General features: G+C 44.3%; 1 protein-coding gene across 3 annotated transcripts in view; it reads left to right on the top strand.

The window, feature by feature from the left end:
• The window catches only part of LOC115138972 (draxin-B), a 28,601-nt gene extending 7,633 nt beyond the window's left edge, over positions 1-20,968 (top strand). The window contains exons 2-8 of one of the 3 annotated variants that reach the window (XM_029676158.2): positions 2,358-2,464; positions 2,853-3,378; positions 4,430-4,572; positions 5,955-6,075; positions 6,376-6,468; positions 20,199-20,288; positions 20,437-20,968. In XM_029676158.2, coding sequence (XP_029532018.1) covers positions 2,877-3,378; positions 4,430-4,572; positions 5,955-6,075; positions 6,376-6,468; positions 20,199-20,288; positions 20,437-20,549 — 1,062 coding nt within the window. In that variant the 5' untranslated portion in view covers positions 2,358-2,464; positions 2,853-2,876 and the 3' untranslated portion in view covers positions 20,550-20,968. The remainder of the gene's footprint in view (positions 1-2,357; positions 2,465-2,852; positions 3,379-4,429; positions 4,573-5,954; positions 6,076-6,375; positions 6,469-20,198; positions 20,289-20,436) is intronic. The other 2 variants (XM_029676164.2, XM_029676151.2) reach the window with 2 other exon arrangements.
• Positions 20,969-26,122: the final 5,154 nt, after the last annotated feature.

Raw genomic sequence — 26,122 nt, 5'->3', positions numbered from 1 at the left:
CACCTACAGGCTGTGTAATGGATATTTGACCAATAATGAGAGTGTTGGAGTGTTGCATCAGATGACCTGCCTCCACAATCAAATTTAGATGGTTTGAGATGAGTTGGACAACAGAGTGAAGGAAAGGCAGCAAGTGCCCAGCATATGTGAGAACTCCTTCAAGACTGTTGGAAAAGCATTCCACGTGAAGCTGATTGAGAGAATGCAAGAGTGTGCAAAGCTGTCATCAAGGCAAAGATTGGCTACCTTGAAGAATTTGTTCAACACTTTTTTGGTTATTATATGATGTATTATTTCATAGTTTTGATGTTTTCACTATTATTATACAATGTATAAAATAGTACAAATAAAGAAAACCCCTTGAATGAGTAGGTGTGTCCAAACTTTTGACCAGTAGTGTATATATACAGTATTTGTTTTAAGTTATTTCAAGTATAAATGACCAAAGTTATGATAGATTGCTATAGATTTTCTGTTAATTGCCAAAATTACTGAAGATTCTGGTAACTTTGGTAAATTCCCAGTAGCTTTGCCACGCTAGTCATATGTACAGGGCTGGAAAATGTGATCAAGCCTGACCAAACACTTTATGTGGGATATGGCACACTGCCTCTCTCTCAGACACACACTGTAAGGTTGGAGAAGATAAAGGTCTCACCTCAGCAACTACAGTCCCACTGTTTTTTGCAAACTGCCCAGCTGGTGGAATACCCTCCCAGAGATGGGCTGGAGAAAGCAGTTTGTGTCTAATCCCCCAGCAGGTCTGCCTGCAATAGCACCACAAATTTCCCTGGACAGTAGTTGCTTCCCCTCCTCCCCATAACGCAATCTCCTAGTCCTGGCCCATTTTTAGAAGCACCTAAATAACCCACTGTAAACCTCAGGGTGGGGTGTTTGAAAGTGTGTGTGGTGTGTGATGATGGAGGCAGGGCTATCGACCCACAACACCCCAGCAGCAGTGGCTCAATACTTCTTCCCGATTGATTTTCTGTATGGGTCACAAGCCGTCCGTCTTTAACATAAAATACTGACCTGCAGGGGCATTGCAGTCATTCTGCATTGCCAGGGCGATGGACGGTCCCAACCCATCAGAGAAGAACAGAAAGCCCACCATGTTCTTTTAATAAACAACCCAAATGAACCCACATGAACTAGACCAGGGGGTTAGAAACAGCAAACAGGGACATTTTATTAGGATATCCTGAGTTGAATACAAATTAAGTTGGTCAGTTAGTGATTATTAATCCTGAGGATTCCTTGAGCCCCATACCAACCCAGCGAACATTACTCCATTGGCCCCGTGTGTTTATTCGGTGGGAAAGGTGGGCATGGGCTAGCCGACATCAAGCCCAACACAGGCTAGCCTAGCACGGGCTAGCCCACAGCAATAGCACATCAGCCCAAAATGGCCTAGCCCAGCATAGGCTAGCCTACGTCAAGCCCACACCAGCCTGCCACAGGCTAGCCCACAACAAGCCCAACAAAGGCTAGCCCACACCAATCCCACATCAGTCCAATATGGGCCAGCTCACACAAAGCCCAACAGGGGCTAGCCCACACCAAGCCCACATGAGCTTAACAGAGACTAGCCTACACCAGCCCAACACAGGCTAGCCCACATCGATCCTACATCAGCCCAACATGGGCCAGCCCATACCAAGCCCAACATGGGCTACCCCACGCCCAACACAGGCTAGCCCACACCAAGCCCAGCACGAGCCATCCCAATTTGAATATTTGGGGGGTGGTTTGCACACAGTTATTTTTGTGCAACCGTTACTGGCGTTGTTCTGTTGTTTGGTGACCAAATTGTTTTTTTCTTCTACACTGCCATTGATGACGTCTTTAAAAAATACTTAAGTACATGTGACATAGGAGAAAGGTAACAGTTTCTCTTGTTTGAAAATATATGTATGATAGTAACAACAGCATTGTTTTTCTGATGCAATGTGTCACGTTCCCTAAATACCTTTAAGGCTTAAATTGTGCAATCTATGCATTGAATTACATTTTTCATAAATAAATTATGAATTCCTATTAAATAGCAAAGGCGCATTGGCTCAAGGTGGGCAGCCTACATGGGGCCAATATTTTAGCCCACATTGTGAGAATGTTTGCTTATTTCAGGCAAGGTAAGAGCTGCCCTCACCACATATGGGATGTCCACACTGGGCAAATGCCTTGGGGGCCAATGTGGAGCCAATGAGCAAAGGCAGCCTATATGGGTCCAATATTTTTGCCTGCATTGGGCCCACATCATGCCAATATGGGCATATTTGCTGGGAATATTTCCAGACAGACAGGGCAAGACATTTACAACACAAGCACTAAGGGGCTGCCTGTCTCTGTCTTTATAGGCTCCTAAAGAGCCACTGCGGCTTGAGGGGGTAGCCCGAGAGGCTGACGATTACTGCCAGGACTGATGAGTACTGCTGTAGCACAGCATCAGGGATGGGGTGAAGGGGTGAGTAGGCTATGATATGGCGGAACTGAGTGCTTCTGGGAAAAGAGAACAAGGGAACAACATGGGTACTGTCTGGGGACTTCAGAAGATGATAGTGTGGCTGCCTGGTGATGGACTTCATGGCAGAGGTTTAAAGCCACAGACAGTCCAGAGCGATAACACACCAATCAGCTGTGACACGGATGTTTCACCCAAGAAAATACTCTGTTTTGTAGGGATTTTTTAAAAACATGATGAGGAAGAGCCTGTATCTACATGTATTTGAATGAACTCTGGAAGTCCAACGCGTGTCTGCGGCATCATACTGTAGCTGCTCCTGCCCATCTCTTTTCTTGAGTAAAACATAGAATATAGAACGAGTGTACTGAAATATGTTGTATATTTCCAGCAGGTGGCACTGTACTTATAGGTGATGGCTTCCTCCTGGTGTCTGCCTCTGGCTCTCCTGGTCTCCAATCTGGTCATCTCACACAGTACCGAGCCCCGCTCCACACACGCCAAGAGGAGATTGGCACAGCCCTCACCAGGCAATGGCAATGCCCTCCAGTACCCTGAGCAGGGCTTCCAGAGCCATGGGCATGGGAACGGCAGGGAGCGTGGAGGGGGGCATGGGGGCCAAGGGGCACACTATGCCAAAGCCAATACTGGGGCTGGGCTCCTCTCCCGCAGTCCCTTGCACCCCGCAGCTCGGCATGAGGATGATGGGACGGGTCTGGATGGCCTGAGCCCGGTGAGACTGGAGATGGGCCCTGGGGGCAGGGAGAGGGAGAATGGTCGCGGAGGCATCAGGAACCCATCTCATGCTCGGGACAACCACCCTCTGGGGCCACACAAGGGAAAGGAACAGGGACATGGGCACCCCTTTGATCACAGGAGACATGGAGGTCGGAGAGACAAGGGTCGGCACACTAAAGGTAAGTCCCCAAAGGATCTAGGGTTATCAAATGAGCCGTAAGCCGGCAACTGGCTTCAAGTGGCCAAGAGACCTCCTGCTGCTATCTAGTGCAGGGGTTCTCAGACTGAGGTCCTCAGACTTGAGGTACTACAGGGGGTCTGCGGCCAGATCTCCAAATTAGTATTAATATTATTATTACATTTTTTTTACATTATTTATTTTTCCTTGAATATTACAACAAAACAAATACATATTTAACACATTTTGGCCAAGGGATTCATGGAATGAGTTTCATGGCAAAATGTGTACAATTGCAGGATATTAGCTTCAAAGCTGCAGCAACAACAAATCTCTCTGCCCAATGATAAAATGTGTAGAATAGCAGGAAATTAGCTTTAAAACTGCAACATTTTCTCTCAGATGCCAAGCATCTGAAATCAACATGGGCCAGGATCCCTATTGAACACTCTCGACACCTTGTAGAGCCTATGGCCCGACGAATTAAGGCTGTCCTAAGGGCAAAAGGGGGTGCAACTCAATATAAGGACGGTGTTCCTAATGTTTTGTACACTCTGTGTATTTACATCATTGGATAGCTAGAGACTTCAGCTTTCTCATCATATGTATATCATTCCTGTAAGACAAAAAATTAAGGCATTGTCCATTGTACAAGCTTGGCGCTTTTAAAATGTCTGTGTCCCTATGGGAATTTGTTTAAAATATTTCAATGTCAGTTTCTTGGGGGCCTGCTCAGTTTTCTTGGGCTCTGTAATATTTTTAAAAAATCTGAATCGCACCGCTTTTACCTTTCTAACAGTACTAAACATATGTTTGTAGGACTTATAGTTTTGAAACAGAAATGTTCATAATGAGGGTAGTATACAATATTATGCATAGTTTAGAAAATGCCACCAGAGGGCATCAGAGTTTAAGAGGTTAAGTCTGAAGTTGACCTTATACTTTAAAAAAAACGTAATTTTCTTGTCAACAATCTGGTTAAGTGGATATGATAATGTATGGTCTTTCCTCTCCTCCCCAACCCCTGTTCTGTCCATCCATCCTTCCTATAGGGTTCCTCCCTGAGCCTGAGCTGGACTCTAGTCTGAAGGAGAGATCTGTCTCCTACACCAACTTTGGCTCCGGCTCCTCTGCGGTTACCACAGTGATGAGCGAGCATCTCCCAACTCTGCCCCCAGCCTCCACCAAACCCAAGGTACCCCATAAAGACATATGACTGCTTATTCAAAACAACATTGTCTATTGTAATTCAGTGTTGTAGGAGAGCTATTCATGGTAAAGAAAGAGTGACTGTATTTCCTATTTGGAAATACCTAGGCTCCGTAATGGGCTTAATGTATCACATAGCTCATTACTCATCTCAGAGAAATGAGGAGACAGGCTTTTTAAATGACCTATCATTTTTCCTTCACTTTCTCCCAGCATGCTGCCTACCATCACAATGATCACTCATACAGGTAGATAGATAGATACCTTCTCTGCTTCTCACATACAAATACTCTCCCTCTTATATCCTCCCTCTATTTTTCTCAGGATGCTATTAAATCACCAACACACTCATCAGACTGGTAAATAACAGTACTCAGCCTGTGTTGAGGTCTGACTCTTACTCCAGGCTATTTTTCTGTGGTGTCTGTCTCAGGTCCATAGTTCCATAGTTACTGTAGCCCTGTCTGGCTTTACTGGCCTCTGAGTGTTTGATGTCTAAACTGTCTGACTGCTTGGTATGCTGTTTACAAGCTGCCAGAGAGCCTTGGACATTGTGTGCATGTCTTTATTCAGGAGCTGTCAGATATCAGCCTGCAGTGGAAATTATAGCCTTGGGTTCATTGACACCGGTACATGTGAGCGTTCTTAATTCATGTTTGATTTTGGCTGATGGCTAAATGAACAGCCAGGTACTAGTATCCCACCGCCATTCATCTAGTTGATGTTTCTCAATGTTTCCTCTGGGTGACACAGAATGAGCTGGGATCAATGTGCACAACGAGTCTGGTTGGCACAGACCCTTATTTCCTGATAGATGATTTTCTCAGGTCCTGTCTCTCTAGACATCCCCAGGAGACCTCTCAATGTCATATTGACTTCATTATAACCTGCTATTATTTTGTCAACACAGTCCAGAGGTCCAGAGGAAAGGAATTATGTAAAGAGCTTTGTTGAAGTTTATGACGTATCGGTTTTGGCTAAGTAGTCCCCTGAGGAGTTGTTTTATTCAATATTGACTTCTGCTTAAATTGCTTTGATTCAAGGTGTGATATTGAAGGACATTGACATACCGGTAAAATCACAGCTGTGTGAAAGTGATTCACAGGCCTTCTCCTCTGACAAGTAGTAACACTCTACCATAAGATGTTTAGTATGATGTATGTATGCTGCCTCAGGGCTATAAACAGTGTAGTGTGCAGCCATGTCCTCAGAAACCCACTGATTGCCTGTAAAGCACTCTGGGCTGTGAAATCCTGAGTGTCCACAACTAACAGGCCATTTTATGGACCAGGTGTCTGTTCACCTCAACTACGGGAATGTAGTTATAGACCACTGAAGTGTGGCTATAATATTCTCTCTGCATTACAGAAGTCAGGCCGGGGGAAAGTGCAAGGAGAGGTGATGCCCACTCTGGATATGACGCTGTTTGACTGGACGGACTACGAGGACATGAAGCCAGTGGATGCCTGGCCTTCTTCCAGGAAGAAAGGTCAGCACTTTATTCAAATACACATTTAGTCATCTCAGTTTGAGAAGATACAGCTAATGTTAATGTTGGTGGAAAGTCATACATGAATATGTGTTCACTCCACAAAAAACCCTAATGATCCTTTTGCATCTACTGAACATACTGTACTGCGTAGGATAGACATGCTTGATATATTTGTTATTTCTTTGACATTGAAGTGTTTGCTTGATCGTCCATATGTTTGTCTGAGCCTGGGTTGAAGTACTTTACTGGTACTTTACTGATAATCTGTTTTTGTGCTGGTTATTTTGCATGCTGAAGACAAGTGGCGTAGTAAGAACCTAAGCAGTGGCAACTTGACGGTGGACGCTGATGCCATCGAGCCATGTGACCACCACTTGGACTGCCTCCCAGGTCAGTGACTAAACTGTCCTCCATCCACGACTCTGATGACCCTTGACCTCTGGCCACTCAGGTCATGGTCTCATGAAAGCTCATTATGATAAAGACCATGTGATGGTCGAAACATTTGCGTTTTTTGAATTTACAACCGAAAGTAATTTTTCTTTGTGAAAGAAAGTTCCAATAGCACGTCTGTCAAAGGCAGACAGGAAGCGTGGCAAATAGTGTATGGTAAATAGGTGCCACGGTAACACCCTCTACTTCATTATCAGTTTCTTAACGGAGAACAAGCTCTATCTATCTCTCCTCAGCACGACTTGAACCACTGCTTTCCTGCTTAACTGCTCAAAGGGGACCTATACAGGACGCGTTGCCTAGCACAAGATAACAGCTTTGCTTTACATGAATTGAGCACACCCACCCAAAGGAAAAGTTTACTTCTCAGTTTCCAGTCAATGCTAGCACTACACGGCGAGCCTTCGCCCCAATACACCACTTAGCTAACTTCTTTATGCTTCTTTTTTCCCCATCACGGTAAAAGACAGAAAATAGACTTTTAATATTTGGTTAGCCCACACTGCAAGGCAAAGCTAACCTAGCTAGCTCACCAAAGAGTTACACCACATACTTTTCTTCAGCTAGCAGCGTTTTTTCCCCATCACGGTAAAAGACAGAAAATAGACTCTTAATATTTGGTTAGCCCACACTGCAAGGCAAAGCTAACCTAGCTAGCTCACCAAAGAGTTACACCACATACTTTTCTTCAGCTAGCAGCGTGCTAGCAATTAGCTCATGATGTGAACACTAGCTAGCTATACGGCTAAGCGTCAGCCATCACAAGCATAGCCTGGACCCACTAGCCAGAGCTATGGCTACTACTACCCCTGCACAGGGTGAACCCAGCAGACCCCCTGCTTGGGACTGGAGCATGCTCAGGCAGCTCTCGCTAATCCTGAATCTTGCACTCATTGCAAGAAGTTGCCTAAATCGAGTCTCAAAAGTAGGGCGTGCCATGCAGCCCCCCGCAAGGCTCTTCTACCTCCCAGCCTTCAGGCCAAGAGGCAACCCAACAACCCTGAATGAAACCAGCTGAGCTGAGGTTATGGACGGTCACCCCTGGATTTCCACCCACTGTTTGACAAACTAGCAACAGGGAAGGGAGACAAGGGGATGTACAAGGAGGAGGATGACAGTATTCTGCACCACTTCCACAACGAGGATGAAGAAGGGGAGGAAGACACCCCCCCCCAGGGAGGAAGGGCCCCTCTCTCCCAGCATGGAGTATCGGCTGCTCCATGTGTACAAACGGGCTGCAGCCAAGCTCAATATTGAGTGAAACGCTGAAAGAGACTGATTTGATTGGAAGAGACTTCCATCCTGTTCTGTCCCTGAGAAACAGGATGTCCCTGCGATTCCAGCTTGCTTGGCGGAGGCCAAACACAGCTGGCAAAAGAACCTGTTGGGCAAGGTCCCAGCTAGGGACATTGCTACCATGGACATGCAGGGTATGGAGGAGCTGGGGTTCTGCAAACCCCTCCAGTGGATCCTTCTCTAGCTAACCACCTCCACCCCAAATGCTGTGCCTCCTCACTTGCCGGCATGTCTCTCCCTGGCCTGAATGTTTTTCTTCCTCCATCCTCCAGAATGTGTATGTGTAGGATGGAACTTCGCAGGACAGAAGGCGAGGCTTTCAACTTCTGCCTGCCACACAGTCCCAGGCCCCATCCCGGTCTGACGTCCCCTGCAACCAGCCCGTGTAACTTCATTGCAGGATGAGGGCAGTACACTGGTGCCAGGGGTTCCAAACCCCCACCATCGCAGAAGACTGCGAACCCGGAGGCGAGTTCACAGAGTAGAGGCAGGTCCTGGGGCAAGCTGTCCTTCATTGCAGCCACTTCAAAGTCTGGCCCGGCTCTCCGCCACTGGATGGACCTCTCTGTCTTTGCCGAAGGCACTCCACTAGGGGTAGTGTTTGCAAGGAAAGTATTGACGACAGACACATTTGTCACAGGGTGGGGCAGTGAACGAATTGTGGTCCCCACAACTCCCACTTGCTCATATAAATGACTACAGGTTGCTTACAGCCCTTCTGGCCCTAAAGCATTTTCTGCCTTTTCTTAGGAATTGTCACATCCTGGTCAGGGCGGAAAATATGACTGTAGAGGCACACACCAACCGCCAGGGTGGCGCCCGATCTCTGTAGCTGTATGCAGGCTAGTCCACAAGCTCATTCTGTGGAGCAGCACCTCTTCTCTTCACCTGTGACTCATGTTCCAGGTGTTATGAACACAGTAGCAGACATGTTGTCCAGAGGGAATCCCCTGTACATCCCAAATTGGTGGCCCAAGTGTGGGAGAGATATGGACAAGCTTCTGTAGATTTAATTGCATCATGCACAGACACACACTGTCCGCTGTTCTTTGCACTAGCTGGTAGTGATGCACCACTAGGGGTGGACACGCTGGCACACCCATGGCCAAGGGTGCAGCTTTATGCCTCGCCTCCCCTGTCTGATCCTTCCCACTCTATCCAGAGTGAAGGATCAGAATGTGTCCCTCATCCTTACAGCCCCTCAATGGCCAGGACAGCTGTGGCTAGCGGAGATTGTTTTGACCAGCCCTAGCAGCTGCTGTTACAAAGTGATCTGTTGACCCAAGTGAATGGAGAGATTTTGCGCACTCTTTGGGCCTGGCCCGTGAGAGGATGAATATCAATGCAATAGGCCTAAGGCAAGCGTCCCTTCTGCAAGCTCACTGTATGATAATAAGTGGTGTATGTTTGAAAAATGGTGTGGTCAGAAATGGATAATTCCCTTCCAATGCTCTGTTTCAGAGGTACTATGCTTTTTGCAGGGCCTTTTGGACAGGGGAAAGCCTTTTCCACCATTAAGAGGTACTGCAGACTCTGCCTGTCATATAGGCTTCGACAATAATACAGCGGGAAAACACCCCCTGAGTTGACATTTTATGAAAGGCGTGTTGCTTATGCCCAGCGTCCAAGCCGTTAGTCCCATCGTGGGACCTATCTATTGTGCTTGAGGTCATTTCACAGCAGCCGCCGAAAAGCATAGGAATGTGATATCTCTGTGATATCTCTCATTTAAAACTGCATTACTTTTAGCCATTACGTACGCAAAGTGGGTGAGTGAGCTGCACGCACTGTCAGTCCACCACTCATACCTGCTATTTGCCCTAGGGTTATCAAAGGTTACCTTACAACCTAACCCTGGCTTATAATAGCAAGGGTTTACCACCTCCGGAGGGCTTGAGAGTCCATTCCACCAGAGGTATGGCTGCGTCATGGGCACTATACAAAGGCATCTCTATCCAAGAGATCTGTAATGCGGCATGTTGGGCAACCCCTCAAACCTTTTATGAGGTTCTACCGACAATATTAATATGAGTGAAGAATCTCAACACGTTTCCCTTCACGTGGACGAAAACAGTTGCTTGATAATGAAGTAGAGGGTGGGACCGCCTTATAACATGTTGACCTGTGTTTTGGCTCAGTGCCCCACAATTTACTACTAGTTGCTACAGCACCACCTTGCGAGTTGGTCATCTTCCGCTCGTATAGTGTATGTGCAGCCGGGATCCATACGATGAGCAAGTCCTCCGCTTTCTCTCTGTTTGCCGTACTGGTGTGTGACTCGGGTGTGTGTTGCTTGTGTCTTTGCCATTTCACTGGCTGTGCTTGTTTCAGGAAGCGGGGTGCAGGCTGTATTTGCAAACCCACTGTAGCTTGTAGCAAACTTTTAGTAAATTCCTGTCAACAAGAGAGACATGGAAGCCCAGCTACACTAGCTAAACTAGTTTCAAATCAAGGTTGCTAACGAATGTTTTCAAAGATGCAGGAGTTGTGATAATTTTTTCTCTTCTGGGACAATGTGGACCATCCGGACTTCCAATGTAGCAACTGTTTGCTTGCATAGGACAACAGGGGTGAAGTGGCTACTCTTAGCAAACAAATAGAGAATTTACACAAGCTACTGGGGAATCCATGTCGGCCTACTTTTTCTTCTACTCCGGTTGCTGGATGCCGCTCTGGCCTGGTGGGAGTGTCGCTGCCGTGTTGTCTACCAACAGCCGACTGGCCAGTGCTCTGCAGGGATCCCTCCCCAAAGGGGTTTACCCCTTCCCTGGAGAATGGAGTTGGTAGGATGCTTCTGGATGACTTAGTGGATGTTCCTATTCTTGACCCTACCAACCACCCATGGAGGCACGTCACTCGCCGTGGATGGCGAAAGCAGCGGCCTTTTGTCAATAGAGGCCTCCTTGGCGGTGGGAAGCCCGGACCTGATAAAGACTTCAAACAGCTTCGCCGCCCTGGATCCAGAGGTTCCGGCACCATCCCTGGGGGCTTATGCTTCGATATTGGATCCGGAGATACCTGCGCCTTGGTCCCCTGTTCTGTCTCCCTTGCCGGTGGCTTCTACAGTGAATGACGCTTCATTGATTATGGGAGGCTTGAACCGGGTGCCAAGAGTTCCTAGCATACGAGATACCGCCTCTCACTAGTCCTCAACGGGTCTCCCGACTCATGCGAGGCGTAGGAATGGGTGGATTTCCTCTCATCTCGCTGGCTGTTGTTTTAGGCATCTCTATGGTACGAAGCGTCTCGGTTCCTGGACCAAAAACCCTGTGCTACCCCAGACCTCGAGTACAGCATATTACTTGGCTACTCCCTACCGTTCTATGTCAGCACACGGAGATTGATGCTGTTGTATTCCATGTGAGATTTAATGACATTAGGAATGATAGTTTGGAATGGCTGAAACAGGATTTTGAAGAACTGATTGGATCTCTGCTGGACATCAAAAAACATCCTCAAATGTCTAGCCCTCTGCCCTTGCTGGGTTGAGGTAGTGAACATTTAAGCAGGTTAATAGCACTTCACTACCTATGTGACTACTGCAGCTCCAATGGTGTAACTTTTGTAGACAATTTTGACACCTTTTGGAAGCAGAGGATGCTGTTCAAAGGTATTTACTCCTATTAAATTGCAGCGAAATCATTCCTCCACAGATTCACATGTTGATAGGGGTATTGTAAATAGTAATTATGGGTCTGTTCATTTAATTTACATTGATAGCTCTGTTAGCTCCCGTAAGGGACCCACTGTTGTTAGCTCCACCTACAGTATGCGCATATCAAGCGATCATTTTCATCTGGATTTTCGCAACTAGCTAACCGCAATCCCGGGTGACTACTCCTGACCAGTGTCTCCATCCCGGAGCAAGCACCAATTAGCCTGAAGCTAGCCTGGCTAGGGCTCCTGGGCTACCACCGAAGCCCACTCCTGGGCTACAATATCCAGACCCTTTCTACTGCCAGTACGGGGCATAGAACCCCGCCGATCCTCTACGACTGGAATGCCGACATCCCCTAAGGCGCGACGTGCGCTGAAGGCCCATTCTGCTAACCGCGGCCTGCTAGCTACCTAGAGCTACTTGGAACCCTACTAATCCACGACTGGTCTATCAACGTCACTGCACGAAGAGGCAAAAACAGACTTACCTTCATCGCGACATCCCCCAAAGGCCCTTCTGCTAACTTGCTAGCCCCGGTCTACTAACTGCTAGCTTGCTAGCCCCGGTCTGCTAGCTTGCTTGCCCTGGTCTGCTAACTGCTAGCTTGCGTGCCCCGGTCTGCTTACTGCTAGCTTGTTAGCCCCGGCCTACTAACTGCTAGCTTGTTAGCACCGGCCTGCCTAATTGTCTGAATCGCCGTGTCCCCAGCCAGCCCAACCAGTCACTAGACCCATTTGTTAACTTGGCTACGCATGCCTCTCTCTAATATCAATATGCCTCATCCATTACTGTCCTGCTTAGTGATTACTGTCTTATTTCATTGTAGCGCCTCTAGCACTGCTCAATATGCCTTAATCAACCATGTTGTTCCACCTCCTACATATGCGATGACATCACCTGGTTTAAACATCTCTAGAGACAATATCGCTCTCATCATTACTCAATGCCTAGGTTTACCTCCAATGTACTCACATCCTACCTTACCTTTCTCTGTACACTATGCCTTGAATCTATGCTATCGTTCCCAGACACCTGCTTCTTTTACTCTCTGTTCCAAACCTGCTTGGCGGCCAGTTCGTATAGTCTTTAGCTGTACCCTTATCCTACTTCTCCTCTGTTCCTCTGGTGGTGTAGAGGTTAATCCAGGACCTGTAGTGCCTCGCTCCACTCTCACTCCCCAGGTGCTCTCATTTGTTGACTTCTGTAACCGTAAAAGCCTTGGTTTCATGCATGTTAGCATTAGAAGCCTACTCTCTAAGTTTGTTTTACTCACTGCTTTAACACACTCTGCCAACCCAGATGTCTTAGCCATGTCTGAATCCTGGCTTAGGAAAACCACCAAAAACCCTGAAATCTCCATCCCTAACTATAACATTTTCCAACAAGATAGAACTGCCAAAGGGAGCGGTGTTGCAAACTACTGCCAAGATAGCCTGCAGGTCTGTACCCAAACAATTCGAGCATCTACTTCCAAGAATTGACCTTTCCAGAAACAAGTCTCTCACTGTTTGCCGCTTGCTATAGACCCCCCTCTGCCCCCAGCTGTGCCCTCGACACTATATGTGAACTGACTGCCCCCCATCTATCTTCTGAGCTCGTGCTACTAGGTGACCTAAACTGGGACATGCTTAACACCCCGGCCATCCTACAATCTAAGCTTGATGCCCTCAATCTCACACAAATGATCAATGAACCTACCAGGTACAACCACAATTCCGTAAACACAGGCACCCTCATAGATAACATCCTAACTAACTCCCCCTCCAAATACACCTCTGCTGTTCTCAATCAAGATCTCAGCGATCACTGCCTCATTGCCTGCATCCGTAATGGGTCTGCGACCAAACGACCACACCTAATCACTGTCAAATGCTCCCTAAAACACTTCTGCGAGCAGGCCTTTCTAATCGACCTGGCCGGGGTATCCTGGAATGACTTTGACCTCATCCCGTCAGTAGAGGATGCCTGGTTATTCTTTAAAAGTACCTGCCTCACCATCTTAAATAAGCAAAAAAAATGTAGAACTAGGAATAGATATAGTCCTTGGTTCACTCCAGACCTGTCTGCCTTTGACCAGCACAAAAACATCCTGTTGCGTTCTGCATTAGCATCGAAAAATCGAGAAATTTGCATCCTGTAGCTCTAACTCAAAAAAGTTCTGGGACACTGTAAAGTCCATGGAGAATAAGAGTACCTCCTCCCAGCTGCCTACTGCTCTGAGGCTAGGAAACACTGTTACCACCGATAAACCCACTATAATTGAGAATTTCAATAAGCACTTCTCTATGGCTGGCCATGCTTTCCACCTGGCTACCCCTACCCCAGTCAACTGCCCGGCACCCTCCACAGCAACCCGCCAAAGCCCCCACCATTTCTCCTTCACCCAAATCCAGATAGCTGATGTTCTGAAAGAGCTGCAAAATCTGGACCCCTACAAATCAGCCGGGCTAGACAATCTGGACCCTCTCTTTCTAAAATGATCTGCCAAAATTGTTGCAACCCCTATTACTAGCCTGTTTAACCTCTCTTTCGTATTGTCTGTGATTCCCAAAGATTGGAAAGCTGCTGCAGTCATGCCCCTCTTCAAAGGGGCCAAGTTAACAAACAGATTACTGACCATTTCGAATCCCACCGTACCTTCTCCGCTATGCAATCTGGTTTCAGAGCTGGTCACGGGTGCACCTCAGCCACGCTCAAGGTCCTACACGACATCATAACCGCCATCGATAAGAGACATTACTGTGCAGCCGTATTCATCGACCTGGCCAAGGCTTTCGACTCTGTCAATCACCACATTCTTATTTGCAGACTCTACAGCCTTTGTTTCTCAAATGATTGCCTCGCCTGGTTTACCAACTACTTCTCTGATAGAGTTCAGTGTGTCAAATCGGAGGGCCTGTTGTCCGGACCTCTGACAGTCTCTGTGAGGGTGCCACAGGGTTCAATTCTCGGGCTGACTCTCTTCTCTGTATACATCAATGATGTCGCTCTTGCTGCTGGGGATTCTCTGATCCACCTCTACGCAGATGACACCATTCTCTATACTTCTGGCCCCTCTTTGGACACTGTGTTAACTAACCTCCAGATGAGCTTCAATGCCATACAACTCTCCTTCCATGGCCTCCAACTGCTCTTAAATGCAAGTAAAACTAAATGCATGCTATTCAATCGATCACTGCCCTCACCTGCCCGCCCGTCCAGCATCACTACTCTGGACGGCTCTGACTTAGAATACGTGGACAACTACAAATAGCTAGGTGTCTGGTTAGACTGTAAACTCTCCTTCACATTAAGCATCTCCAATCCAAAATTAAATCTAGAATCGGCTTCCTATATCGCAACAAAGCATCCTTCACTCATGCTGCCAAACATACCCTCGTAAAACTGATCATCCTACCGATCCTCGACTTCGGCGATGCCATCTATAAAATAGCCTCCAACACCCTACTCATCAAATTGGATGCAGTCTATCACAGTGCCATCCGTTTTGTCACCAAAGCTCCATACACTACCCACCACTGCGACCTGTACCCTCTCGTTGGTTGGCCCTCGCTTCATACTCGTCTCCAAACCGACTGGCTACAGGTTATCTACAAGGCCCTGCCTTATCTCAGCTCACTGGTCACCATAGCAATGCCCACTCGTAGCATGTGCTCCAGCAGGTATATCTCACCGGTCACCCCCAAAGCCAATTCCTACTTTGGTCGCCTTTCCTTCCAGTTCTCTGCTGCCAATGACTGGAACGAACTGTAAAAATCACTGAAGCTGGAGACTCACATCTCCCTCACTACCTTTAAGCACCAGCTGTCAGAGCAGCTCTCAGATCACTGCACCTGTACATAGCCCATCTGTAAACAGCCCATCTATCTACTCATCCCCATATTGTATTTATTTATTTATCTTGCTCCTTTTCACCCCAGTATCTCTACTTGCACATTCATCTTCTGTACATCTATCATTCCAGTGTTTTAATTGCTATATTGTAATTACTTCGCCACCATGGTCTATTTATTGTTTTATCTCCCTTATCTTACCTCATTTGCACTCACTGTATATAGACTTTTGTTTTCTTTTTTTCTACTGTATTATTGAATGTATGTTTTGTTTATTCCATGTGTAACTCTGTGTTGTTGTATGTGTCAAATTGCTATGCTTTATCTTGGCCAGGTTGCAGTTGCAAATGAGAACTTGTTCTCAACTAGCCTACCTGGCTAAATAAAGGTGAAATAAAAAATAAAAATATTGCTACATAAACATAGGGGTATTGTCAATAGTAATCTTGTGCACATTTATCTGAATTATACTATTTGCTCTGCCACATTGAATCCAATCAGAAAGCCCATTGTGGCTAGCTCATCCAGTTCTATTGACTTGTGTCAACATGGATACTCATAGATGGCTTGAACTGTTACATATATACTGAACAAGAATATGAACGCAACATGCAACAAGTTCAATGATTTTACTGAGTTACAGTTCATTTAAGGAAATTGGTCAAATTAAATACATTTGCTATGCCCTAATCTATGGATTTAGGGCAGGGGCGCAGCCAGAGGCCCACCCACTGGGGAGCCAGGCCCAGCAAATCAGAATCCGTTTTTACCCACCAAAGGGCATTATAACAAACAGAAATAGTCCTCAGTTTCATCTGCTTTCCGGGTGGCTGGTCTCAGGCCATCCCGCAGGTAAAGAAGCTGGATGTAGAGATAGTGGACTGCCATGGTTACACATGGTCTGCGGTTGTGAGGCCGGTTGGACATACTGCCAAATTCTCTAAAACGACTTTGGTGTTGGCTTATGGTAGAGAAATTAACATTACACTATCTGGCAAAAGCTATGGTGGACATTCCTGCTTTCAGCATGCCAATTGCACGCTCCCTCAACTTTAGCACCTGTGGCTTTGTGTAGTGTGACAGAACTGCACGTTTTAGAGTGGCCTTTTATTGTCCCCAGCGCAAGGTGCACCTGTGTAATGGCCATGCTGTTTAATCAGCTTCTTGATATGCCACATCTGTCAGGTGGATGGATTATCTTGGCACTAACAGGGAAATAAACATATTTGTGCACAAAATTGGAGAGCTTTTTGTATGGAACATTTCTGGCATATTTTATTTCAGCTCATGAAACATGAGACCAGCACTTTACATGTTGCATTTATATTTTTGATCAATTTACTGTAAACGTGCGAAGCCTGATGTCTAAACTAGACTTTCTGGATGTCTTGTGCATGACACTAGCCCAGACGTTCTGGAGACCTGGCTGAATAATTTGATTATGGATAAGGACATTGCCATTGTGAACTATAACATTTTCAGATGTGATAGACAAAAATGAGAGGGAGGGGTAGCTATTTATGTCAAATCTACTCTCACTCTTTATGTCAAATCTACTCGCTTTGTTGGTTGTAAAAGTGGCCATAAGCCAAAATATGCAGATATTTATTACTGCTGTCTATTGCCCCCCCCAGCCACTTCTGTGGGGGCTGTTGGTATTATTTCTGATTATTTAAAACCCTTTCTGGTATCTGAACTGGATGTGTTAGGAGATCTATATCTTGATTGGCTTACACATGCCTCAGATCAGATTAAGAATATCTGTCTTGAATTCAACTTGCCTCAGCTGATAATGAAACCCATTCAGATTCATGTAAAAAACCTAGCAAACTCCTCATCAATTGATTTTATACTGACTAACCGACCCCATTAGTATTTGGCTAGTGGTGTTTTTTTTTTGTGATATTAGCGACCACTGCCCTATCGCTTTTATTAGAGATACCAAATTGAAAACTGACCCTCCTATAATTGCAAAGATAAATATTAAAAAATTCCTTTTATGATGTATAGTAATATAGACCATGTTAATATTTCTCTTTCTATTCTCACTGAGGACCTGAGCCCTAGGACCATGCCTCAGGACCACCTGGCATGATGACTGCTTGCTGTCCCCAGTCCACCTGGTCGTGCTGCTGCTCCAGTTTCAACTGTTATGCCTGTGGTTATGGATCCCTGACCTGTTCACCGGATGTGCTACCTTGTCCTGGACCTGCTGTTTTCGACTCTCTCACTCTACCGCACCTACTGTCTCTAACTCTGAATGATCGGCTATGAAAAGCCAACTGACATTTACTCCTGAGGTGCTGACCTGTTGCTCCCTCTACAACCACTGTGATTATTATTATTTGACCCTGCTGGTCATCTATGAACATCTTGGCCATGTACTGTTATAATCTCCACCCGACACAGCCAGAAGAGGACTGGCCACCCCTCAGAGCCTGGTTCCTTTCTAGTTTTTTTCCCTAGGTTCCTGCCATTCAAGGGAGTTTTTCCTAGCCACCCTGCTTCTACATCTGCATTGCTTGCTGTTTGGGGCTTTAGGCTGGGTTCCTGTATAGCACTTTGTGACATCGGCTGGTGTTAAAAGGGCTTTATAAATACATTTGATTGGCTTTTTTTTACTAGCTGCATACCAGTACCCTGTTTTGGCACTTTTATTTTTCTCGTCCATTTTGACTGGTTTAAAAAATGTAACCTTTTATTTAACTCGGCAAGTCAGTTAAGAACAAATTCTTATTTACAATGACGGCCAACACCAGCCAATTGTGTGCCGCCCTATACTCCCAATCACGGCCAGTTGTGATACAGCCTGGATTCAAAACAGGGTGTCTGTAGTGACGCCTCAAGCACTGAGATGCAGTGCCTTCGACCGCTGCACCACTCAGGAGCCCTAAACATGTCCCTTTCAAGCAACTCAAAGTCAAAAACCAAATTAATCCATGGTGCTCTCCGGTTCTCTCAGACCTCTTGGTATGAAATCAAGTCTGGTGAATCAGCAGCTATTTTGGTAGTTGAGAAATAGGTGCACTGCCTCGGTTAAACAGGTCAAATCAAAATACTTCCTTAGCTCTATGGCAGACTGTTAGTGATCCCTCTAAATTCTGGAAAACAGTTCATTCACTGAAGCGGGGTAATTCCTCTACTGCCCTTTTTAAGCAAGTAGTTTTAGACTCCTGCATCATTACTCAGAAAGTTAAGATTTGTGATGGTTTTAATCAGCATTTTATCTCAGCTAGTGTCTTACTTGAAATAAATGGTGGTCAAACTGGTCTTGGCGAGTTAGTTGACTGTTCTTCCCACATACAGCTTTCAGTTGTCTCAGTGGAATCAGTCGACTTGGGAAATGGTAGTCCTGGTTTTTCTCACAGAAACAGAAGTTCTTGCTGCCTGATTAGCTATTGACACCAAGATGGACCCGTCTTTGCTTAACTATGCAGCACCCCTCATTGCTTGCTCAGTAACACACATTTATTATTTAATTTTAGTATTAGGAAATATTCCAAAAGTGTGGAAAGCAGCTCATAAATTCATAAAGGCGGGATAGTAATGATCTCGATAATTATCGACCCATTTCCAGGCTCCCTTGTCTTGCAAAAAATCCTAGAATCATTGGTCAACAAACAGCTATGTTACAGCTATGTTATTTTCTATCTGTAAATGGTATTTTTAATGTTAATCAATCCAGATTCAGACCTAAATGTAGTACCACTATGACTACCGTGCTTGTTGTAGCCTAGTGGTTAGAGCGTTGGACTAGTAACCGGAAGGTTGCAAGTTCAAATCCCCAAGCTGACAAGGTACAAATCTGTCGTTCTGCCCCTGAACAGGCAGTTAACCCACTGTTCCTAGGCCGTCATTGAAAATAAGAATTTGTTCTTAACTGACTTGCCTAGTAAAATAAAGGTACAATTAAAAAAATATATATATATATTGCAAATTCCTTAGATGATAGAATGAATTGTGTTACCATGTTTGTAGACTTGTCAAAAGCTTTTGATACTGTAGACCATGCTATTCTGATGAATAAGCTGTCCTCTATAGGGTTTGATACTGATGCTTGCCGATGGTTTCAGAATTATCTCAACGACAGACCTCAGGCCATCAAGGTAGATGTGGTCAAATCTGAGTTTCTTGAGTTACATAAAGAGGTGCCCCAAGGTTTGATACTCGGTCCACTACTGTTTACAATCTATATACTGTAAATAATATTGTTAATGCTGTAAAAATATATATATATACAGGACCAGTCAAAAGTTGACACATCTACTCATTCCAGGGTTTTTCTTTAATTGGACTATTTTCTACATTGTAAAATAACAGTGAAGACATCAAAACTATGAAATAACACATATGGAATCATGTAGTAACCAAAAAAGTGTTAAACAATTCAGTAAATGTTTTGTATTTGAGAGTCTTCAAAGTAGCCACCCTTTGCCTTGATGATAGCTTTGCACACTCTTGGCATTATCTCAACCAGCTTCATGAGGTAGTCACCTGGAATGCATTTCAATTAACAGGTGTGCCTTCTTAAAAGTTAATTTGTGGAATGTCTTTGAGCCAGTCAGTTGTGTTGTGACAAGGTAGATGTGGTAAACAGAAGACAGCCCTATTTGGCAAAAGACCAAGTCCATGTTATGGCAAAAAGAGCTCAAATAAGCAAAGAGAAACAACAGTTCATCATTACTTTAAGACATGAAAGTCAGTCAATGCGGACATTTTCAAGAACTTGGAAAGTTTCTGCAAGTGCAGTCGCAAAAACCATCAAGCGCTATGATGAAACTGGCTCTCATGTGTCCCTATAGTGAGATACTTCACTCATATTATCAGAGAACCGGGGTTACGCAAATAACCTGACGTTTCTCCCTCTACCCCACCCATAGGATCCTGCTGTGACCTGAGACAGCACGAGTGCAAGCTTCACAACCGCGGCCTCAACAACAAGTGCTATGATGACTGTATGTGTGAGGAAGGTGAGTAAGCGACGTAACAGGCCAAAGCCACAGAGCATCAGAGAATTTAAGTGAGAACACAACCAACATAGGACATATAGGGCTCAGTTTCTGATGTCAGTAGCCTGCATGTCCATCCTCTGACAGCGTTCCTATTAATTTGTCTCAGGGTTCCGTTGCTATGCCAAATTCCACCGGAAGCTTCGTGTGACCAGGCGAAGGGGTCGTTGTGTGGTGCCAGAGTCAGCCAACAGAGACCAGGGGTCCTTCATCACAGTGTGAGGGGTCACAGAGACACAACACACACTGAACATGACCGCTCTCTCTGACATAAAAGACAGACAGTGTCTAGTGATAGTTCATTCAGAATGTTCATACTACTCATCTGGTCTCCCTCACTTCAGTGCCACAGAATCACGTACATGTACACATTAGTTCCAAAACAACAACACTGCAGTGTCTGATTAACTGTGTCCTGGACATATGAATGTGTTTTCTGAGAATGGATAGATTGTCAATGGCTTTTCTAATGATTCTGTCACACTACTCTTTAAAGGTAATTATTACGATAAGCAAAAATGTTTGAGTTTCCTTCTATATGTTTTAATATTTGTTTTATTTATACAATACTTACAACAGAACTCTGTGTCTATTGTGTTTTTTCAACCTCATTTTATGTGATTAAATTCTTGTACATTGATGATTGTTGTTCTGAGTTTTCTTGAGTGTTTTCTTCATCTTATGGATGCATACATTTTTTGTCAAATGCCAAGGACCTCATGTTACATCATCCTTCCGGGTTTCACATAATACATGGCCTGTAGATGGCCCATAGCAATGGGAGTTCATGTCCTTTGATCATTCCATGGACAGGCAGGGCAGAGACAGGCTTGTTTAAGATTCTTATCATCATCATCGTGCTGCCTCTGTGTTTAGTATGCTTAGTCATTGAGCTCAGGGTCTTACGAAATGTTATACTCCGTGACACCAGTAAGGATAATTCTTCTCAGTACTCTGTGTGGAGACAGATGTGATAGTTGGTTCCAAAGAGCCACAGGAGCTCTGAGGTTGAGTCTGTATCTGCCCCCCGCTCTGAGTGGGATTCTGTGTGTCAGGGCCCAGCGTTCCCTGGAGGAGAACAGATGCGCACTCTCTCTCTAATCCTCTCACTCTCTCTCACCCTCTCTCTCTTTCTCAAGACTTGCTCTACAGAGTGTAAAGAAAGTTAAATCAATGACATCAAGTGTATATTGTATATTGGTGAGTTAAACAATAGCTCCCACTCCCACCACACGATTGTACCTGTATCTATATTTGATCAGCCAGAGTAGCAATCGTTTTTCATCCCAAACAATCAGGACACTGGGAGCACCAGCTCTCACTGATTCACGGCCTTGGGGGGAAAAAGTGGTTATGATGTATTCATTAATAACCTCAGAGAAAGTGCAGTGCTACTGAGTGCACTGCTGGAACTTAAAGAGCAGCCAGTCAAATGATAAATCACCCCCAGCCAGATGGTGGCAGGATACATAGGGAGCGGTGGCATCACTTAGGGACCTGCCTAGACTGTTATACAGCCTGTAAACAGCAGGAGTGGGGACTTGTTTTTTAACACGGAATGTATGGGAAGATGCTTCAAAGGAGTATTGTTGTGTATGTGCAGTCTATCACCCTATTGGGAGGTGACAACAAAAAAATGGTCACTTGTTTTCCAATTCTATTAAATTCTGGTGATTGATTTGGCTCCCAAGTGTAAAAAAAATTACAACACAAATTAATAGATCCATATGTCACACACACCACCACCCTCTCTCTCTCTCTCCACCCCCCCCTCCAAAGTCCCCTCAAGGATATCCGGCCAATCATAAAAGTGTGGGCTATACATGGCCACATTTGGAAAGCCTTTCACTTCAATCTATGAGATGTGTCTACTAGAATGTACAGTCAATGTATGTTAAAAATCCTGTTTCATTTATACTACTACAAATCACAGTCCTAGCTCACACACTGACTGAGACTTTGATTATAATTGAGTTAATAGTAAAGGTGCACCTGTAGAGATACAGTACATAACAGGGTGACATATATATGATATACTTTACACAGTAAAGTTTCTTATCTGCATCAGAGTTTTGATTTCAAAGGAACATGACAAACTGTCCATTAAGCAACCATTTAAGGTGAGTTACAGAGAGATGTGATACATTAGCAATTCTCTGAAGCATATGCTGTTCTGATAGACAGTATTTTCTTAACACGGAATATATATGTTATTAGACAGATCCCCTCAGTCAGTGAGAGAGGTTTTATGTCTGTCTGAAGAGGAAATGATAAGAGATGTAATATGATTGTCAGCTCATAATGTTAGAGCAGTGGTGTAAAGTACTTAAATAAAAATACTTCAAAGTACTACTTAAGTAGTTTTTGGAGTATCTGTACAGTCGTGGTCAAAAGTTTTGAGAATTACACAAATATTAATTTTCACAAAGTCTGCTGCCTCAGTTTGTATGATGGCAATTTGCATATAATCCAGAATGTTATGAAGAGTGATCAGATGAATTGCAATTAATTACAAAGTCCCTCTTTGCCATGCAAATGAACTGAATCCCCCCAAAACATTTCCACTGAATTTCAGCCCTGTCACAAAAGGACCAGCTGACATCATGTCAGTGATTCTCTCGTTAACACAGGCGTGAGTGTTGACAAGGACAAGGCTGGAGATCACTCTGTCATGCTGATTGAGTTCGCATAACAGACTGGAAGCTTCAAAAGGAGGGTGGTGCTTGGAATCATTGTTCTTCCTCTGTCAGGCATGGTTACCTGCATGGAAACACGTGCCGTCATCATTGCTTTGCACAAAACGGGCTTCACAGGCAAGGATATTGCTGCCAGTAAGATTGCACCTAAATCAACCATTTATCAGATCATCAAGAACTTCAAGGAGAGCGGTTCAATTGTTGTGAAGAAAGCTTCATGGCACCCAAGAAAGTCCAGCAAGTGCCAGGACCGTCTCCTAAAGTTGATTCAGCTGTGGGATCGGGCACCACCAGTACAGAGCTTGCTCAGGAATGGCAGCAGGCAGGTGTGAGTGCATCTGCATGCACAGTGAGGCGAAGACTTTTGGAGGATGGCCTGGTGTCAAGAAGGGCAGCAAAGAAGCCACTTCTTTCCAGGAAAAACAATAGATATTCTGCAAAAGGGTAAAGGCATTATCTCTGATGAATCCCCTTTCCAATTATTTGGGGTATCCGGAAAAAAGCTTGTCCGGAGAAGACAAGGTGAGCGCTACCATCAGTTCTGTGTCATGCCAACAGTAAAGCATCCTGAGACAATTCATGTGTGGGGTTGCTTCTCAGCCAAGGGAGTGGGCTCACTCACAATTTTGCCTAAGAACACAGCCATGAATAAAAAATGTTACCAACACATCCCCCGAAAGCAACGTCTCCCAACCATCCAGGAACAGTTTGGTGACGAACAATGCCTTTTCCAGCACTTTGTCATAAGGCAAAAGTGATAACTAGGCGGCTCGGGGATAACTAAGCAGCAGGTGGACAAACAAAAACCCACAAATTCTGACAAACTCCAAGCATTGATTATGCAAGAATGGGCTACTATCAGTCAGGATGTGACCCAGAAGTTAATTGACAGAATGCCAGGGCGGATTGCAGAGGTCTTGAAAAAGAATTGTCAACTCTGCAAATATTGACTCTTTGCATCAACTTCATGTAATTGTCAATAAAAGCCTTTGACACTTGTGAAATGCTTGTAATTATACTTCAGTATTCCATAGTAACATCTGACAAAAATATCTAAAGACACTGAAGCAGCAAACTTTGTGGAAATTAATATTTGTCATTCTCAAAACATTTGGCCACGACTGTACTTTACTTTACTATTTTGAATACTTTTACTCTCACTTCACTACATTCCTAAAGAAAATAATGTAATTTTTACTCCATCTATTTTCCCTCACACCAAAAATATTTTGGTGTGGTCAATTTTTAACACTTAGCAGGACAGAACTATTACTATTTTCTACATAGTAGAATACATGGAATAATAGTGAAGACCTCAAAACTATGAAAAAACACATGGAATCATGCAAGTAACCAAAAAATTGTTAAGCGAATCAAAATATATTTTGAGATTCTTCAAATAGCCACCCTTTGCCTTGATGACAGATTTGCACACTTTGGCATTCTCTCAACCAGCTTCACCTGGAATGCTTTTCCAATAGTCTTGAAGGAGTTCTCACATATGCTGAGCACTTGTTGGCTGCTTTTCCTTCACTCTGCTGCCCGAGTCATCCCAAACCATCTCAATTTGGTTGAGGTGGGGGATTGTGGAGGCCAGATAATCTGATGCAGCACTCCATCTCTCTCATTCTTGGTAAAAATAGCCCTTACACAGCCTGGAGGTGTGTTGGGTCATTGCCCAGTTGAAAAACAAATGATAGTACCATTCAGCGCAAACCAGATGGGATGGCATATCGCTGCAGAGTAATGTGGTAGCCATGCTGGTTAAGTATGCTTTGAATTCTAAATAAATCACAAACAGTGTCACCAGAAAAGCACCCCCACCCACACCATAACACATCCTCCTTGCATGCTTTACGGTTGGAAATATAGATGTGGAGATCATCCGTTCACCCATCTCACAAAGACACGGCAGTTGGAACCAAAAATCTAAAATTTGGACTACAGACCAAAGGACAAATTTCCACCGGTCTAATGTCTAATGTCGTGTTTCTTGGACGAAGCAATTCTCTGCTTCTTATTGGTGTCCTTTAGTAGGAGTTTCTTTGCGGCAATTCAACCATGAATCCTGATTCACACAGTCTTCTCTGAACTGTTGATGTTGAGATGTGTCTGTTACTTGAACTCTGTGAAGCATTTATTTGGGCTGCAATTTCTGAGGCTGGTAACTCTAATGAACTCATCCTCTGCAGCAGAGGTAACTCTGGGTCTTCCATTCCTGTGGCAGTCTTCACGAGAGCCAGTTTCATCATAGCACTTGATGGTTTTTGCGACTGCACTTGAAGAAACATTCAAAGTTCTTGAAATTTTCCATATTGACTGACCTTCATGTCTTAAAGTAATGATTGACTGTTGTTTCTCTTTGCTTATTTGAACTGTTTTTGCCATAATATGGACTTTGGTCTTTTACCAAATAGGGCTATCTTCTGTATACCACCCCTACCTTGTCACAACACAAATGATTGGCTCAAACACATTAAGAAGGAAATAAATTCCACAAATGAACTTTTAAGAAGGCACCCCTGTTAATTGAAATGCATTCCACCTCATGAAGCTGGTTGAGATAATTACATTTACATTTAAGTCATTTAGCAGACGCTCTTATCCAGAGCGACTTACAAATTGGTGCATTCACCTTATGACATCCAGTGGAACAGTAGTGCATCTATACAATACATTACAATACAATACATTACAATACATTACAATACAATACAATACAATACATTACAATACATTACAATACAATACATTACAATACAATACAATACATTACAATACAATGCATTACAATACATTACAATACATTACATTACAATACATTACATTACAATACATTACAATACATTACAATACAATACATTACAATACATTACAATACAATACAATACATTACAATACATTACAATACAATACAATACAATACAATACATTACAATACAATGCATTACAATACATTACAATACAATACAATACAATACATTACAATACACTACAATACAATACATTACAATACATTTACATTTAAGTCATTTAGCAGACGCTCTTATCCAGAGCGACTTACAAATTGGTGCGTTCACCTTAAGACATCCAGTGGAA

This window comes from Oncorhynchus nerka, linkage group LG2, assembly GCF_034236695.1.
Source record: "Oncorhynchus nerka isolate Pitt River linkage group LG2, Oner_Uvic_2.0, whole genome shotgun sequence".
Lineage (NCBI taxonomy): Eukaryota > Metazoa > Chordata > Actinopteri > Salmoniformes > Salmonidae > Oncorhynchus > Oncorhynchus nerka.
Note: the sequence above shows the minus strand (reverse complement) of the source record. Positions and strands in the feature narration are given on the sequence as shown.